The sequence below is a fragment of the Vombatus ursinus genome, unplaced genomic scaffold (assembly GCF_900497805.2).
Source record: "Vombatus ursinus unplaced genomic scaffold, bare-nosed wombat genome assembly UNPS02014798.1, whole genome shotgun sequence".
Taxonomy (NCBI): domain Eukaryota; kingdom Metazoa; phylum Chordata; class Mammalia; order Diprotodontia; family Vombatidae; genus Vombatus; species Vombatus ursinus.
Genome location: NW_020954576.1, coordinates 42,365,868 through 42,383,652, shown reverse-complemented (window position 1 = coordinate 42,383,652; position 17,785 = coordinate 42,365,868). Strand labels below are relative to the sequence as shown.

Sequence of the window (17,785 nt, the reverse complement as noted above, 5' to 3'; positions counted from 1 at the left end):
TTTGCCATTTCTTTCTCCAGTTCATTTTATAGATGAGGAAACTGAGGCAATTAGGTTAAGTGACTTGCCAGAGTCAGCCAGCTAGTAAATGTCTGAGGCCAGATTCAAACTCAGGAATATGAATCTTTCTGACTCCAAGTCCAGCGCTCCATTCAATGTGCTACCTAGCTGCCAAAGACCTAGGAAGACCTGAGTTCAAATATGGCCTCAGAGACTTACTTAGCTGTGTTACCTTGGGCAAACCACTAACCTCTCTCTCCCTCAATTTCCTCATCTGTAAAATAGCGATAATAATAGCACCTACCTCACAGGGTAGTTGTGAGAGTCAAGTGAGATAGCATGAATAAAACACTTTATAAACCTTAAACCCCTTTATAATACTAACTATTAAAACAATAAGCTTTTGTAATCTGACTGTTTTCTTCAAGAAACATAGCCAAATCACTAGGGCAGGGTTGATCAAAGTCAGGGTACAGCTCAGAATCAAGAGCATTAATGTAAGTTATTATATAAAGGGAACAGTTTAGGAATGTGGGTCAGGCATCCAGGCTGAGGTCATGATGATTAAGGTCTGGGAAAAAATAGAGGGGTCAAGGTTAGGAGCACAGGATGTTTGAGTCAGAAAGAGTGAAGGAAGGAAAACAATTTGAGCTTCTAACCTACAAAGAGGTGGTGGGTATACAAGTCACAAGTCAGAAAGAGAGCATTTGCTGGCTTTAGATTCATATGTTAACTTCTTTGGGCCTCAACTTCCACCTACCCCTGGCTTGTTGGTAAACCTTAATATATCTAGTATCCAGTTGTCTTCTTTCTTGTGGTGTTATGACACTTATATTGCATTGTAATTATTCCTTAGTTGTTATATGAGCATGGTTCAGATCAGCAGCAGCAGCAGCATTGTAAACTCTTTGAAGGCAGGTGCCATGGTATCTTTTAGTTTTCCTCATAATGTATGCAACCATTTGCTTTGCATATGGTAGAATGTCAATAAATGTCTAGGGAAAGTGCAATTTCCTGCTTCCTCTAATAGTAAATATAGCATAGTGGAAAAGATTTTTCAGTTTGGAGTTAGATAACCTGAGTTCTGATCCTGTCTTGGATGTTTGCTTTTTATATGAGCTTGGGTAAATCTCAAACTCTCTAAGCCTTTTCTAATCTTTAAAATGAGGGGGTTGGATTATATATCTTCAAAGGTCTCTTTCACCTCTAAATCTATGATCCATGTTGCTCTGTGTTCTTTCTTAACTTGAAAATACTCCTGAATCTCTGTATGTGCCTGAAAAAAAAAATTCTGTTAATGTTCATCTCAAGAAGAATTGTCTTTCTCCCTCATTTAGAGAGGATTTAAGTGTGATGCACACATTGTTCTTCATCTGTAGCACTGGAAAAGATGGGGAGGAATCTACAGGCTGAGCAATCTGTCTTATGTATCACCTTACCAAAGAAAAGTCATATGCCAAGGGATGGACCTCAAACAAGAGAATTCCCAGGAGAGAGGTTCCCATCTCTGAATTCTTTAGGGACAGTCCAGAGTACATTTTGGAGAACAGCTGCCCCCATGGAGGAGTGGGATTTGAGTATTCTCTTGTTGAATCATTGGAAAGTAATTGCATTTTCAATGAGATTATCTAGTTTCTAAGGACGTGATTTATAGCTAAGTTAGGATGGCACTGATAACTACAGGGTTGATTTGTTAATTTCCCTGGCTGCAACCTCACACATTAGGGTCATTTGGAACTTTTTTTTTTTTAAAAAGCTCAATAACATGCTTTGCACAGAAATATCTCTCTGCATGGTATGTGAAGCCAGATGTGGTAACTAACCCAGGTAATGCAATATCAACCATTTGAGAATTGAGAATCTAGTATCCGCAGCGGTAGTTAAAGTTACTCAAATAAGACATAAACAGTTTGGATTCTGAGATTGCATTTTTTAATCTAGATGTAATTTGGAACATGTTCAGAACTTTAGTTACTCAGAGGGTAGGATGCCAAGGTTTTGAGTCGAAAGACTAGATTTATCATAGAATAGCAGGTGGTAAGGATAAAATGGGAAGTGGTACAATAGACTCAATGGTCAGAAAAATCAGACAGAACAATGGGACAGAGACAGATGAATTCACAGCCCCTTTTCCCACCCCCAAATGATCCTTCTAAGGAGTTCTGGTTCTAGTAAGTACAGTAGTATGGTATGATTCAGATTAGCCTTATTTTATATAACCCAAACTTCCTTTTCCTCAGCCCTCTTAAACCTATCCTTTGTCCTTACCACAACTTCTGCTCATTGCACCTCTCTCTGCTTTCTCAGGCTATCAACACTCCCCTAGACTTGCTTTTCTTCCTATACTTAGCTAGTTCAACTTCATGCTGTATTCTACCCTTGAACCCTTACCCCCTGTCTTGGTGCTTTTCATTTCTTTCCACATCCCAGTGCTAGGCTTTACCCATTGTCTCCCTTTTCTGCCCCTATTCACATGCTGCTGAAAAAAAGTCAAGAAAAATGCTGATTAGGTCTACTACTAATTTATATTATCTAATCCTAAGGGTGCACTCACTGCTGCACAGCAATCCTTTTACTCTGCCCTGATTGATTCCCTCTTGTACTCTCCCTGGTACTTGTTCAGAACTCTCTTCTTTCCTGAAGTCACCTAGATCCCTTCTACTCTCCCCTTTCTCAGCAAAGGGCTTGACCTTTTTTGAGGCCATTTGTCAGGAGCTCTCTATTCTCTCAATATCTGTTCCTCAGATCCCCTCAACATCATTCCCCACTCTTTCCTGCTTTGTTCCAGTCTTAGAAGAATTGGTAGTCCTCCTTATCAAAACCAAACCCTGTGTCTGTGGCCTTGATCAACTCCCATTTTCCCTAAGAATTTGCCAATTTGATCATTCCCTTTATCTCTTTTTAGCCATTAAATCCTTCCCTGCTGCTTACAAACATGCTTAAAAAACCTTCACTTGTCTTTGGCATTCTCTCATCATATATTTCTCCCCTTGTCACTACTAACCTCCTAAAAAACCCAAAAAACTGTCTATTTGTTGTTTCAACATCCCCCTATTTCACTTCTCAAGCTGTTCTCTTACCTCCTCTCTTCCCGTTCATGAATCTGCCACTATGTTCTCTGTCTCACAGAAGATATTGATTCACCTACATTAGGTCTTGGGATTCAGTCCATGGAATATTAATTGAGCTTCTCTTCTCTCTCAAGCGTATCCTTTAAATTCTCCTTTAACCTTTAGCCTCTAAGTCTTTTTTGGGGTCCTGTGTTGATTTTGTTATTTCTTTTTCCAATAAGTTCAATTTTTATTTTTTCCTCTTTAAATAGCAGCCTATGAACATAAAAAATTGATTTCATTATTCAACATTTTCTTGTTAATTAATGCTCATTGGCTTTCTTGTTTGGAGTGTTTGTAAGTGTGAAACCGTATGGGATTTTTTTGGGAGGATGAGGGAGATAGATGGTAGATATGATTCAAATGTTTCTCTATTGCTGAAGTTCTAACTTTTTTTTTTCATTATTAGGCACTCTCTCAGCTGAGGTCCTTGCTGCTTAGTTTACAAAAAGAATTGAGGCCATTAATTGAGAGCTCCCTCTTCTCCCTTCCTCACCTCACAACCAGTTATTCACTCACCATTTCCTCTAACTCTGGTTTCTGATGAAGAAATCTGACCCTTCTCTTTCCCATGGTCTATCTCTCAACTCTACATCAAGGGTACTCCTAGTACCTATGATCCCCTCTTCTCCTGTCTTCTCCAGCAGATTCTCTCTACTATTATCCACCCCCTCCTTTCTTTCTGTAATATCTATTCTTTCTGTATCTCCTGGTTCCTTTCTTGCTACCTACAAACATGCCTAAATCTTCCCCATCCTTAAAAAAACAACAAATGTTCACTAAAGTCTCATTGTCCTTTCTATGATCCTGTATCTCTCCTGTTTTCTCAGTCCACTTCCTTGAAAAAAGCTCTCTATACTCAGAGTCCTGATTTCCTTTCTTCTCATATTATTTTTAACCCCCTGCAATCTAGGCTTGTGATGTGATCCATCAAATGAAACTGTTCTTTCTGCAGTGACTGATGATGTCACAGTTGTCTAATCTAATGGCCTTTTCTCAATCCTCATCCTTATTGACCTTTTAGTAACTTTTAGCACTGTTGACCATATTCTTTTCCTGGATAATTTTCCTCTCTGTCATTTTGGAACATTGATATCTCCTGCTTCTCCTCCCACCTCCCTGACTGCTCTTTTTTAGTCTCTGTTGATGTTTCACCATTTATGTCAGTCTCATTAACTGTGTATGTACCCTAAGGTTCTGTCCTAAGCCCTTTTTTCTGTCTATACTCTCTCACTTGGCAACCTAATCAGTTCCCATGGGTTTGATTACCATCCCTATGCAGATGACTCATAGATCTATGTATCCGGCCAACATCTAGCTCCTGAGCTCCAATTCTGTATCACCATCTCCTTAGCAGACATTTCCAGCTGAATGACTGATAAGTATTCCAAACTCAACACATCTACAACAGAAGTCATTCTATTTCCCCATAAATCAATCTCTTTTCCAAACTTATCTGTTGTTGTTGAGGGTATCACCATTCCTCTAGTCATCTACATTCCCAACCTTGGAGTCATCCTTGACTCCTTGGTCTCACTATGGACTAAGTACATCTCTGAATACCCTTTGTCTCTTTCTTCATCTTTTCCCCATTCATGCATTTCCTCATTATGATTTCTATCTTATTTCACATATCAAAATAGTTGCCAAATCTTTTTTTTTCTTCCATAACTTTTTTCACTTAGTCCCTTCTTATCCATTCACACAATCACCCTAGTTCAAGCTCTAATCACTATTTAACCTGCATTATTGCACTAGCCTCTTATTTGGCCTTGCTACACGTAGCTGGTCCCCACTTCAATCCATCCTCCACACAGATGCTAAATTGTAGATCAAATCATGCTATCTCCTTTATCCCCAATCCTACCTCTCGATAAGCTCTAGTGGCCTGATTTTAGCTAACTCAAATATAACCTCCTCTTTTTGGCATTTAAACCTCTCCAGAATATGGTCCATTCTTACTTTTCAAGCTTTCTTGCACAATACTCCATTCCTTTTTCTACTGGTCTACTTGCTATTCTTCATATGTACCATTTATCTCCTGCCTTTGTCCCATTGTTCCATATTTCTAGAATGCACTATCTCCTCACCCCCATCTCCTGGAGTCTCTGGTTTCCTTCAAGATTCAACTGAAGTGTTCCCCTTTGTATGAAGTCTTTCCTGATCCCCTAAGATGCTTGTGCACTCTTTCTCAAAACCACCTGGTTTTTATTTTGTAAATATGGGGTGTCCCAATAGTCTTAGTGCTATTTTAAACTTTAATAGCTTGAAATGGCACTAAGATTTTTTGGACACTCTGTATATATGTATATATTTATACATATACACATTTCCACCATTAAAATGTGAGCTTCTTGAAGGCAGGGATCATTTCACTTTTGTGAAAAACTTAGACCTTGGCTCAGTGCATGACACATATTAAGCATTAAATAAATGCTTGTTGATTGACTGACTGATTGATATATCATTTTGGGTTTCAACTTGACATCCTGTACTTTTTTGGAGTATATTATTTCACTTTTTTTCTTAATTTCTTGTGACCATGGAGTAATTCTTAGGTTTTATTATTTGGTGTTTCCTTCATAGTTGAAGGTCTTTCTTACGGATAATTACAAGATTAATTAGTTGTTAGTGAAACTGTAAAATTTAACCACTATGTGCCTTGGAGATTTGTGTGTGGGCTTTTTATCTCTGGTAGCAATATGTGGATTTGATTGATTGGTGCTTTATTGTTTCTATTCGGAAGTTCCAGGCAGTTTATTTGTATTATTTCCTGCTGTATACTATTGAGGTTTCATTTGTCATGTTCATCTGAGAGATCTATAATTCTTAAGTTATCGCTCTGCATACAATCTTCAAGTTCAGTTACTTTGACTTATATAGAATTTGTGGGTTTTTTTTTAAATGTGATTTTTGCCTTTTGCTTCCTTTCTGCCAAATTTTCTTCCAGTTCTTTATTCTTGTGTTTCAAATCTGTAATTATCTTCCAGAGCCTCTGTTCTTTTGGAGAGAGTCTCTACTATGTCTTCTAATTACTTTATCCTCCTGTTTTAAAATTGTACATCAAGACCTATGATTTCTGACCTAATTTCATTTGAAATGCCTCATTTGAAAAGTTTTATTTCTCTTTTAAACTGTTCTGGAGTTTCTTGTCCTTTCATGATCTCTAGAGCATTGTAGGACTCTCTTTTTTCACTGGAGGATGTTGATTTATTTTCTTTCATAGTATAGGACCTATTAATTTTGTTCTGACCTTTCTGTATGTTTACTTATTTTCCTTCTTAAAAAAATAATTTTTTCTGTTCATTTATTTGCTTGTGGCCTAGGTTTTCATACAGGCTGTCTCCCTTGTGCTTTTTTGAATCTTGAAGCTTTTCCAACTTATTTTTGGGTGCTAATCTTTTATTTCCCTCCTCTTTGGTTGTACCTGCTTCCACTGCTGCTCAAATTGTCCAGAGACCAGGTGTGTCGTCATTCTCCTCACATTTGGGGATTTGTGAGTAGAGCCCAGGTCCTTGCACAGAGGAAACTCTGGGAAGAGAAGCCTTTCCCCAGTGGGTTTCTAGACAGTCCCTTTTTCATCACATTGAACTCTTCCCTTTAGCCAACTCTGGGATGCATTTTGCAGTGCTTATGTCTTTACTATCCCCTTCCCCCCAAACCCTCACATATTCACTTATTCCCTTACTTGCCCTTTTCCTTCATATGGTATTTGGGCATATTGTCAAGGTGTTCATGATGGTCTCTCAAGAAGCTGGGTAGGCAAGATGAGGCCTTACTCCTATGACTATGACTCTCTACAGTCATTTCTAGACCCTACGTTTGGTCCCAAGTCACTGGTGTCTTTATGACCAAGTTTCTCACTCTTAGCTTCAAGGTTCCTATATTAATACCTCATCCATTCCTTGGTTTCTTCATTACCCTTCCCCTCACCAGCTGCCTTTCTGATTCCTCTCTATGCCAACCCTTTCATGGCTTGTAAATAGTTGTAAGACCTGGAAGTCAGTGCCCAGTGCAATGTCATATAGGCAGCAGGAATTTGAGGAGGGTATGTTACTAATGGTAAAACAAAGGATATTGGGAATTTTTTTTTTTAGCTCAGACCTATGATATCAGCAGTTATTTTGCAGTGGATTCCCAGCAGTTGCTAGGAGTGCTGTTATGATATCAGCATTTATATTGTTGGGAACACCCATTATGGAAACTCCTTTCACTATTGCAGTTCCTGTTAGAACTTGTAAACTTAGAGATTTTACTATGCCAATGAGAGCTTAAGTGATTTGCACATGGTCACATAACTAATGTGTGATCAGAGACAGGACTTAGACCCAGATCTCCCTGATGAAACCTCTATCTTCCGCACCACATTGCCCCTTAGGAAATTCCATAACCATTTGGTACCTGAGTGCTACATTGGCCACCAGTAAAATTTGTTGAATGTCATCCATGCTTCTAGCAATATACTATGGACAATAGGAGCAAGGGGTGCTATCTCCACTGTCAAATAGCAGCTAATACAGAGAACATAGGCATATAAAATAAATTGATAACACTTAAAAAGGAAAATAAAGATGTGTACAGTTATGTACAAATAGCACATTTCTAATTGATTTCTACTTTAGGCCTTAAGATAATAGATAGAGTCTAATCTTGGAAAGATTCCTAGAAGAATTGAGTTTTGAAGGTGGAAAGGGCTGTGAATGAAAAGAAGGGAGGGTATTCTAGTTAAGAAAAATGGAAAAATTTATGACCAAATAACAGATAAAGAGCATTACAAGATGTAAAATGGATAATTTTGATTACATTAAATTAAAAAAGGTTTGCACAAACAAAAACAAGGCTGCCAAGATTAGAAGGAAAGCAGCAGACTGGGGGAAAAATTTTTTTACAGCAAGTTTTTCTGATAAAGGTCTCAAGTATATAGAGAACTGAGTCAAATTTATCCAATACAAATCATTACCCAATTGACAAATGGTCAAAGGATATGAACAGGCAGTTTTCATAAGAAGAAATCAAAGTTATCAATAGTCACCTAAAAATGCTTTAAATTGCTATGATTAGAGAAACCCAAATTAAAACAACTCTGAGGCACTACCTTATACCAATCAGATTGGCTAATATGACAAATGCTGGAGGGTATGTGGAAAAATTGGGACACTAATGCACTATTGGTGAAATTGTAAACGTATCCAACCATTCTGTAGAGCAATTTAGAACTACACCCAAAGGGCTATAAAACTGTGTGTACCCTTTGACCCAGCAATACCACTAATAGGTCTGTATCCTGAAGAGGTCAAAGAAAAGGAAAAGGACATTTGCTGTTGTTTTAATTAGTTTCAGTTGTGTCTGACTCTTCCTGACCCCATTAAATGTTTTCTTGGCAAAGATGCTAGAGTGGTTTGCCATTTCCTTCTATAGCTCATTTTATAGATGAGGAAACTGAGGCAAAGAGGGTCAAGTGACTTGCCCAGGGTCATGCAGCTAGTGAGGCTGCATTTGAACTCAGGTCTTCCTGACTCAAGGCTCAGTGATATTTATAGCAACTCTTTTTTTTTGTGGTGGCAAAGAATTAGAAATTGAGGGGAATACTCATCAATTGGGGAATGACTGAACAAGTTGTGGTATGTGATTGTGAGGGAATATTATTGTGCTATAAGAAATGGCAAGCAGGATGATTTCAGAAAATCTTGAGAAGAATTACCTGAACTGATGCAAAGTGAAGTAAGCAGAACCAGAAGAACATTGTACACAGTAATAGCAATATTTTATGATGATCAACTGTGAATGACTTAGCTATACTCAGCAATACAGTGATCCAAGATAATTCCAAATGATGAAAAAATGTTACCCACTTCCAGAGAAAGAACTGATGAAATCTGCATGTAGATAAAAGCATACTTTTAAAAAATTTTTTTTTCACAACCTGGCTAATATGGAAATATGTTTTGCAGAACTGCACATGTATAACCTATATAAAATTCCTTGTGTTGTGTATAAATTCAATGAAGGTAAACTTAGATATACACTCCGAGCAATACATTTATTAACAGTGATGCGTGTAACTGTTAACTAAGTGGGTCATTCTGACAACCTCAGCAAAGCCAGCAACTCAAATGAGAAATGGGGGACTCTTTACTGACATGAAGGGAAGGATGAGGGTCTGGGCAGTTTTGGAATCTCACAATTGGTTACAGGAAAGGTGGGCTGTCATTCAGGTGCAAGCTAATCATGCCCCTCTCTGAGAATTAAGGAAAGTTAATTGTTTTATGGGACTCTTCTGCCTCTGGTAATCTTGGGTAGGTGAGCAATAGCACCCGGTTTGCTGTCCCGTTGGGGGAGATTAAACCTCCCCTAATTGTATAAGGACAGGAAAGGACAGAGAACATGTTTTTTTGGAGGGTAGCACCAGGTTAATCTGGTTGGGGCCTATAGACAACAAGCAGATGTCCCAGGAATTAATGGCAGGAATGATACCAACTTTTCAACCATACCTTTAAATTAACTCAGAGGGAAAACTGCATTCCTGAGAAGGTGAGTTCAGGCATGTACTAACTCAGTTATAAAAATCATTACAGTGGAAATCAGAAGTAATATCAATTGTGATCTTTTCATGTTTGCCTTTTCAAGGAGAGGGGAAGGAAGTGAGGAGGAGAACTTGGAACTCAAAATTAAAAAGAAAGAGATTAAATTTTTTTACATGTAATTAAAAAATAAAATAAGAGAGGAAAAAAAAGAAAGAAAAGTGGCCCTTAGAATTTTGGGAAGATGGGAGAGTCACAAGTTTATTAGGGGCAGGTCTTTACCTCACCACATAAATTTTTAAAAATAAATGAATTTATTTTGTTTTATCAACAATTATTTCTATACGCTTTTGAGTTTTAAATTTTTCTCCCCCTCCCTTTCCACCTCCCTCCCCAAGATGGTGTGCAATCTGATACAGGCCATAAATATACTTTCCTATTAAACATATTTTCACATTAGTCAGGTTGTAAGGAAGAATTAGAACCAATAGAAGCAACCACAAGAAAGAGGAAACAAAACAAAAGAGGAGGAGAAAAAAGAGCAAATAGTGTTCTTCGATCTGTATTCAAACTCCACAGTTCATTCTTTGGATGTAGATCACATTTTCCATCATGAGACTTTTGGAGATGTCTTAGATCTTTGCATTGCTGATAAGGGCTAAGGCTATCAAAGTTAGTCATCAAGCAACATGGCTGTTAAATGTTCTCCTGGTTCTGCTAACTTCACTCAGCATCAGTCCATACAAGTCTTTCCAGGTTTTTCTGAAGTTCACCTGCTCATCATTTCTTATAGCACAGTAGTATTCCGTTACATTCATATACCACAACTTGTTCAGCTATTCCCCAATTGATGGGCATCCCCTCAATTTCCAATTCTTTGCCACCCCAAAAAGAGCTGCTATAAATATTTTTGTACATATGGGTCCTTCTCTCATTTTTATGATCTCTTTGGGATACAGCCCTAGAAGTGCTATTGCTGGGTCAAAGGGTATGCACATTTTTATAGCCCTTTGGGCATAGTTCCAAATTGCTCTCCAAAATGATTGGATCATTTCACAACTCCACCAACAATGCATTAGTGTTCCAATTTTCCCACGTCTTCTCCAACATTTATCATTTTCCTGTTTTGTCATGTTGGCCAGTCTGATAGGTGTGATGTCTCATCACATAAATTAACCAAAATGTATAAAACCTGGGGAGAGAATTAGAGAATCCCTCTTAAACTTCCTCTCTCCCCAACCCTTGTTCTATCCATTCTCCAAATAGGGTAATAAGTGTTTTGATGAACAGATCACTTCATGCTCATAGCAGACCAGTTTTATTAAAGGAATACAGAAGACATAGACACACATGTGACAACAGAGAGATTCATCTCTTTCTTCTCTAGGATCTCATGTTTTCTGTAATCTTCCTCTCTTTTTTACCTTTTACCTTAGTTACTGTTCCTCATAGAATAGATTTAGTTCTTAGCTGTAGCTAATAGATTTAAACTGCCATCAAATGAATGATGAAGGAATGGGATCAGACTCGAATCTAATTAAATCCAGCCTCAGACACTTACTAGTCATGTGACTTTGGGCAGGTCACTTAACCTCTTTCTGCCTCAGTTTTTTCAACTTCAAAATAGTGTTCTTAATAGAACCTACCTCACAGGGTTGTTGCAAAAATCAACTGAGATAGTTGTGAAGCACTTAGTGCCTGGAAGATAGTAGGTACTTAATAAATGCTTGTTCCTTTCCCTCCCCTTTCCCTTTTTAGTCACCATGTTAGCCATCATGGATAGGACTTGTTATTGACATGTGTATCCTTTTCTATTTCTTGCAGGTATTTTGATGTTGGGCTTCATAATTTCCTAATCCGGTAAGATGATAATTTTATCTATGAACAGATCTCTGCTTGCACATCTGTTGATAGCAGTTTGCAATATTTGTCCTCTTGGTTAAACATTTTGAAGGAACACCAACAGTGCATTTTCAGAAACATAAATAGCACTATTCTTCATGTGGCTCAGAGAATCTGTTCTATCATTAGTTTTTCATGCAAGTAAAGAAAAACCTTTTAAAAAAGGTGCTCACACCTTGTGTTATCATTCCCCACAAGTGTGGTCCATTAATATTCTTATTAATAGGCTGTTTATATAGAGGTTTCAACAGCTGGTTGGGGGTGAAAAATTCTATCAGTTTGGACTCAGACATCAAGCAATTAATTTTAACTTTTTTCTTCACATTGAATTGAATGATTTTAATGAAATCAATAGATAATTTTGGTGTCGTGCAGAAAGACATAGCCTTAAAGTTAAGAAATGTACATGTTTTGACTAATATGGAAATATGTTTTACATGATTGCCCATATATAACCTGTATCAGATTGTTTGCCATCTTGGGGAGGGGAGAGAAGAAAATTTGGAACTCAAAATCTTAGAAAAAATGAATGGCGAAAAATGTCTTTACATGTGATTGGAAAAAATAAGATACTATTTTAAAAAAAGAAATGTACATGTTTGAAAGAGGCCGCGTAATATAGTTGCAGAGGTGTGAGACTTAACAGCTTGCAGGGCACATGCAGCCCTTAACACTCCCTAAGAGCTGCCCAACTAGATTAAATGTAATTGGGAAATGTTTAACAAAATACATAAAAACCCAATAGAATACAGATCATATTAGTTTGTGATTTTTAAAGTCAATATGTAGTGGCAGGTATCCATTTCTATTTGAGCTTGACATCATTGGCTGTAGTGGATAGATAGCCATCCATGAGGTTAGGAGGATTAGCCTCTGAAACATACTGTCTAGGCAAGTGATCCTGGACCATTCACTAAGGTGCTGGCTGACCTGCAGAGATAGAGGGAATTTTCTCATCTGGTAGTTCTTTATAGCAGTGAAATCATAGGCCCAGTCCCTATCCTTATCCTTACATGTTTGAAAAGGGCTGAGATGGTTTCATCAAGGATGGTTTATGGGAAGCAAGTTTGACCCAAAGACCTGGTGCAAATAAACCAGAAAAATTATTTGGTTAGTCAAAGACTGCAGCTTCCCTGGATCCTACAAAGTTGCCTGCTTTTTGCAAGTATCAGTTACTCTAAATGCTTAGTGAATAGTGCCTAAATTAAGATGGTTGAAAATTTTTCATTAAACAGAGCTTTGAAGCCAGGAATCTCAGCAAAAGAAGCATGCATAGCCGCTAATAAAAATGACTTGAAATGTGGTTTAGGTTGTACAAAGTAGTTGTGCAGGTGTCTCTTCTAACATCTTAGTCTGTCATATGATTAAATGGGTCTCTCAAGGTATGTTCATCATTAATATTACCTAAGCACATTTACTTAGTTCCTAATTGAATGTGATGGTATTTAGGGTACTTTTCAGAGAAGAACCACATGATGCACCCTCAAGAAGCTTATAATCAAGACAATTCAGTTCAACAAATATTTATTAAATGCCTACAATGTGTACTTCGTGATTACCTTAGTATCTAATTTTCGTGTGTTGGACAGTTTATACTTGGTGTCTCTTGCATTAGAATGTAAGGTCCTTAAAGGGAACGACCTTTTCTCTTTTGTCTTTGTAATTCCCAGCTCTAATCACAATGCTTGGCATGTAGTAGATGCTTAATATATGCTTGTTAATTGATTGAGAAATAAAAACAAAACAATCTCAGCACTGAAAGATTTTTACAACCTACTGGGGAATCTAAATGTGTACATAGATTAGGAAATACAAAGTCCATACAAAATATGACACTATAATTTCAAGATGGAGAGAGCTGAGGAGGATCAGAAAAGACTTTTTGTTGGAGGCAACATCTAAGCTATGCTTTGAAGGAAATATGGGATTCCAAAAGACAGAGATTTGAAGGAGTTGTATGTTCAACAGAGATGATAGTGTGGATGTCTACATAAAGGATATATGAAAGGTGGAATAAAACTGTGTGCACAGTCTGTGCAGGCTGAAGACAAGGATGAGGAAGCATAACATTGAGATACATGAAGATGTTGGTGGGAATTTCATGGCTAAACTTGGTACAGGAAATGGTCAAAGTCTTCTGTCAGGGAAACATTTATGGAGGAGTTGGAAAACTCAGGCCCTTACCTCCTATACACAGCCCCCTCATGCTCCCCCTTTCCTCACTTTTGCCTCTCAGCTTCCCTGGCTTCCTTCAAGACTCATTTTAAAACCCACCAAGTCTTCCCTGGTTCCACCAGCTGTTAGTGATTTCTTCTCTGAGATCATATTTTTTCTACTCTGTATATTGTATGTACCTAGTTATTTTATGTAGTGTCTTCATCATTGCCTTCCCTCAGATTTTCTTATGACAGCCATTCTGCTTCCTTTTACTCTCTCATATCAAACTTTAGATTCAGTGAACCCATGTCTTTCCTTTTCCAGTTGGAGTACTACACAGCCCACACCATTCCTTCATTTGCTACAGTCTCAGGAGCATGTGAGCTCTTGGAGAGCAGGGACTATCTTTTGCCTTTCTTTGTATCCCCAAGTGCTTAGCAAAGTACCTGGTGCTTAGTGAGTTCTTAATAAATGCTTATTGACTGGCTATAAAATGAGGCAGTTGAGTTAGATGGTTTTTAAGGTCACTGGAGGATTGGCTTATTGCTAGGCTGTAGAGGACAGAAATGACTTGATGTTTGACCACTAATTGACCCAGTTATGTACCAGGATGTTTCTATGTGCCCAAGACTACTTTAGTCAGCTGTGTTCAGTCAAGGAATTCAACATTTTGCTGATTTCAAACAAACTTCAGCAAACTTTAGCTAATCCAGTTGTGTAAGGTTAACAAATATTCCTAATTGCCCTTGCAATAAAGGGATCAATAAAGGGAGATTGTAGTCCATACCAACTGATAATTGCCCCTAAGGTCTCTTTCCCTCTGAGTCCCTATGAATCTGCCCAGCAATAAAAATTTGTTTTAAGGGCTGGAACCTGGATATTTGGGGCTCTTAGTGGGGGTATGCATCCCATAATATTCCCAGGCCACCACCTGTGCTGTCCATGGACTGTAGGGCTGGGGAGCTGCATGATTACACGACTGTAATTAATAAACTGCCTGACTTGTGATCCTTTGAGCACTTACGTTTCTTCTTAGTACCTCATCACAATCTCCTTACATCATTTTCTGACCTAAATCTATTATCTTGGGATCCTATCTTCAAAAAGAGAAGTATATTCCTCTCTTGTACAAGGAAGAGAGAATGTGAGAGACATTCTCCTGGAAGTTTTTTTTTTTTAATAGATGCTTTACTGGGATGCAGAGACTTATTATACACTTGACTATGTCAGGACATATTGAATGTTTGCTTTTTAAGCATAAACATAACTTCAGCCTACTTAAACTCAATCAGCAGTATCTTTTGCTTTGATGGATGGGGCCTATCTAAATTGGTATAAATTATAACCAAGCCAAGTCCTCTTAAGGATCTCTGCAAAGCATGCTGTTCAGCTAAGATGTGCTTCCATTTAAGTTGATTTTATTTTATTTTATTTTTTTTCAGCAGGGCTGGGTTGCAAGGGAGGAGCTGTCACATTTAAAGAGAAATTAGCATTTTTAGTATTGAAGTTGTGTATGGTGTTTAGTTTATGATGACTGTGGGAAAAAAATCAATGTACTCTCATCTCCTGAGTTTGGTATAAATCAAAGGAAAGTCATTCAGAGAGTCTCCTAGAAAAATCTCTTTAAAAGAATATAGTTGACTGCAAAACTTGATAGGAGACCAGAAGGGAAAAATAGAAGGATTAAAAACAAAGCAGTGTGCTACAAGTTTGTTATGGTATGTTATTTTATTTTAATTTCATTGTTTTCAGCAGGGCTGGGTTGCAAGGAAGGAGCTGTCACATTTAAAGAGAAAGGAACATTTTTAGTATTGAAGTTGTGTGTGGTGTTTAGTTTATGATGACTGTGGGAAAAATCAATGAATTCCTTCTCCTGAGTTTGGTATAAATCAAAGGAAAGTCATTCAGTTAGTCTCCTGGAAGAATCTCTTTAAAAGAATACAGTTGACTGCAGAACTTGATATGAGACCAGGAGGGAAAAACAGAAAGAAGTGATTAAAAACAAAGTAGTTTCAGTGTGCTACAAGAAACAAGATGACTTTTTTTTTTAATGTGGTTTAAATTCTTGTCAGAGAAGGAAACAACAGCATTTTGTTTTTGGTTCAATTTGTTCTGTCCAAGACCACTTTCATTTTGACAACAAAATTTGCACAAGCCCATCCTTCCCATAAGAATGTGTCTCCCCACTTGTTCCTAGCCTCTATCATTGCCTTCCCTCAGGTTTTCTTAAGACAGCCATTCTGCTTCCTTTCACTCTTTCATATCAAATATCAGATTCAGGGAACCCATTTCTTTCCTTTTCCAGTTGGAGCACTACACAACCCACACCATTCCTTCATTTGCTACATAAAATAATAATCCAAACCATTCCCCTTCCTTTATGTATAGCAGTTCTGTTTAACTAAATGTTTTTGGGGAGGACATGTCCTCCACTAAAGTCTTCCAAGTGTCACATTGTGTTGTAGAAATGACCCTGTATTCTCTAAAGCTAAGGTGTCTGTTAAGTTGATTTGGGCTAGGTCTACCGAACTGATAAAGCTTTGAATATAGGCTAGGGACAGACCCACATATTTTTAGATGAGGATACATCTAGCTAAACTTAGCTAGATCATCACCAGATTGGCCAAAGTGTGATGAAATTTTTGGCTGTAGAAAATCACAAAGACCACCTGCTAAATTTTAGAAGAGTCACAATCTGTATTGGTAGAGGAAGTAGCACATGCTCTGAGGCTACTATCCCAAATTCTACTCACACAAATGAACTGGACTCCCAGAATGTGCCCACTCTATCCCTTCAGGGTTCTAGAGTTAGCCCTGATGGATTGGGGTTGTATTTTTCTAACAATATAGCTTATGGATTATCAAGTTGTTGGGGTTTTTAATGAAGTGGTATAGTAAGAAGAGTTGGTACAACCATCTCTCCCCCCCGAAACTGTGACACATTCTCTCACCAGCACACATATAGTCCAGCAGAAAGTGAGATTAAGCCTAAAGAGCACATGTGGCCAAGGGGTCATTCATAGCTCCTGGTGGAAGTCCTTTTCTTTCTTTTGTGAGGTACTCAAGAAGCATGGTGTATATTCTTTGCTAGGTCCTTCATAGAATTGTGAATTTGTCCAGCCTGTCCTTGGTTTCTGATGTGGACACTGCCTGCAGCTGCTGTTCTGGAGAGACAGTATTAGGATGCCGATGAGAAGAGAAGTCCAAAATCCTCAGACCCTTCTAAGCTCACAACGTCTCCCTTTGGTCAAAGTGTAAATGTTTTCCTCTTCTCTCCTTCCCTCCCCTACCCCCAAATTCCTTCTCAGGAGGATTAGCTGGTCTACACAATCCTCATTTCAAATCTCTCAACACCCAAAAAGGCTCAGTATTTTATAGAGGACCATTGAGGGCACGGCCAAGTTGCCTCAGCCTACCCAAACTCTTTTCTTCAGCAACATCACTTCCAATTCAACCAATGGCCATCAAAGACATCTAAATTAATCAAGGCCTTTTTACATTTGATTGGAAGTCCTTTGATTGATTTTGTTCAATTGAAGCCCATTCCCAACTAGTTAAGGTGCAAGGGTGTAGACTTTTATCATTTACATAAGATATGATGGGGTAGTTTGATTGATTTACTCAATTGATCTACTACACTTAGAGATAAAATCAGAGGTATATGGAATGTTGAAGTCTGAAGGACGTATACGACTGGAAAAGAAGGAAAATTAGTCATATAGAAAGAATGAAAGACAACACAGATGGACGGCCTGAGTAGTATGCCTGAGGTTATTATTAGATTCTGAATTCTTTTTTGGTCAGTGTTAGTTTTCATCCTTCTATCCCCAGAAATAGAAGAATTCTTTTTACTTAGTGGGTACTTAATAACTATTTGTCAAGTTGAATTAGGCTAACAACAACAAAAAAGATCTCCAAGTATATTGGGTAGATCTACTTTGTTGGATTTAATGAGAAAACAGATAAGAATCACATAGGATGCAAAGGAATGGAGAAAATACCTACATTTAATCTTGTATCCCCAAAAATATTAAACACTGGTTATTAGGAGAAAAGCAGTTGGCAATCATATGTCCTTAAAATGCCCCCATGATG

General features: G+C 37.9%; 1 protein-coding gene across 1 annotated transcript in view; it reads left to right on the top strand.

Moving 5' to 3' along the window:
- The window catches only part of HHAT (hedgehog acyltransferase), a 483,325-nt gene that overhangs the window by 231,191 nt on the left and 234,349 nt on the right, over positions 1-17,785 (top strand). Inside the window, exon 9 of the mRNA XM_027871575.1 lies at positions 11,456-11,491. Within this exon, the coding sequence (XP_027727376.1) occupies positions 11,456-11,491 (36 nt within the window). The remainder of the gene's footprint in view (positions 1-11,455; positions 11,492-17,785) is intronic.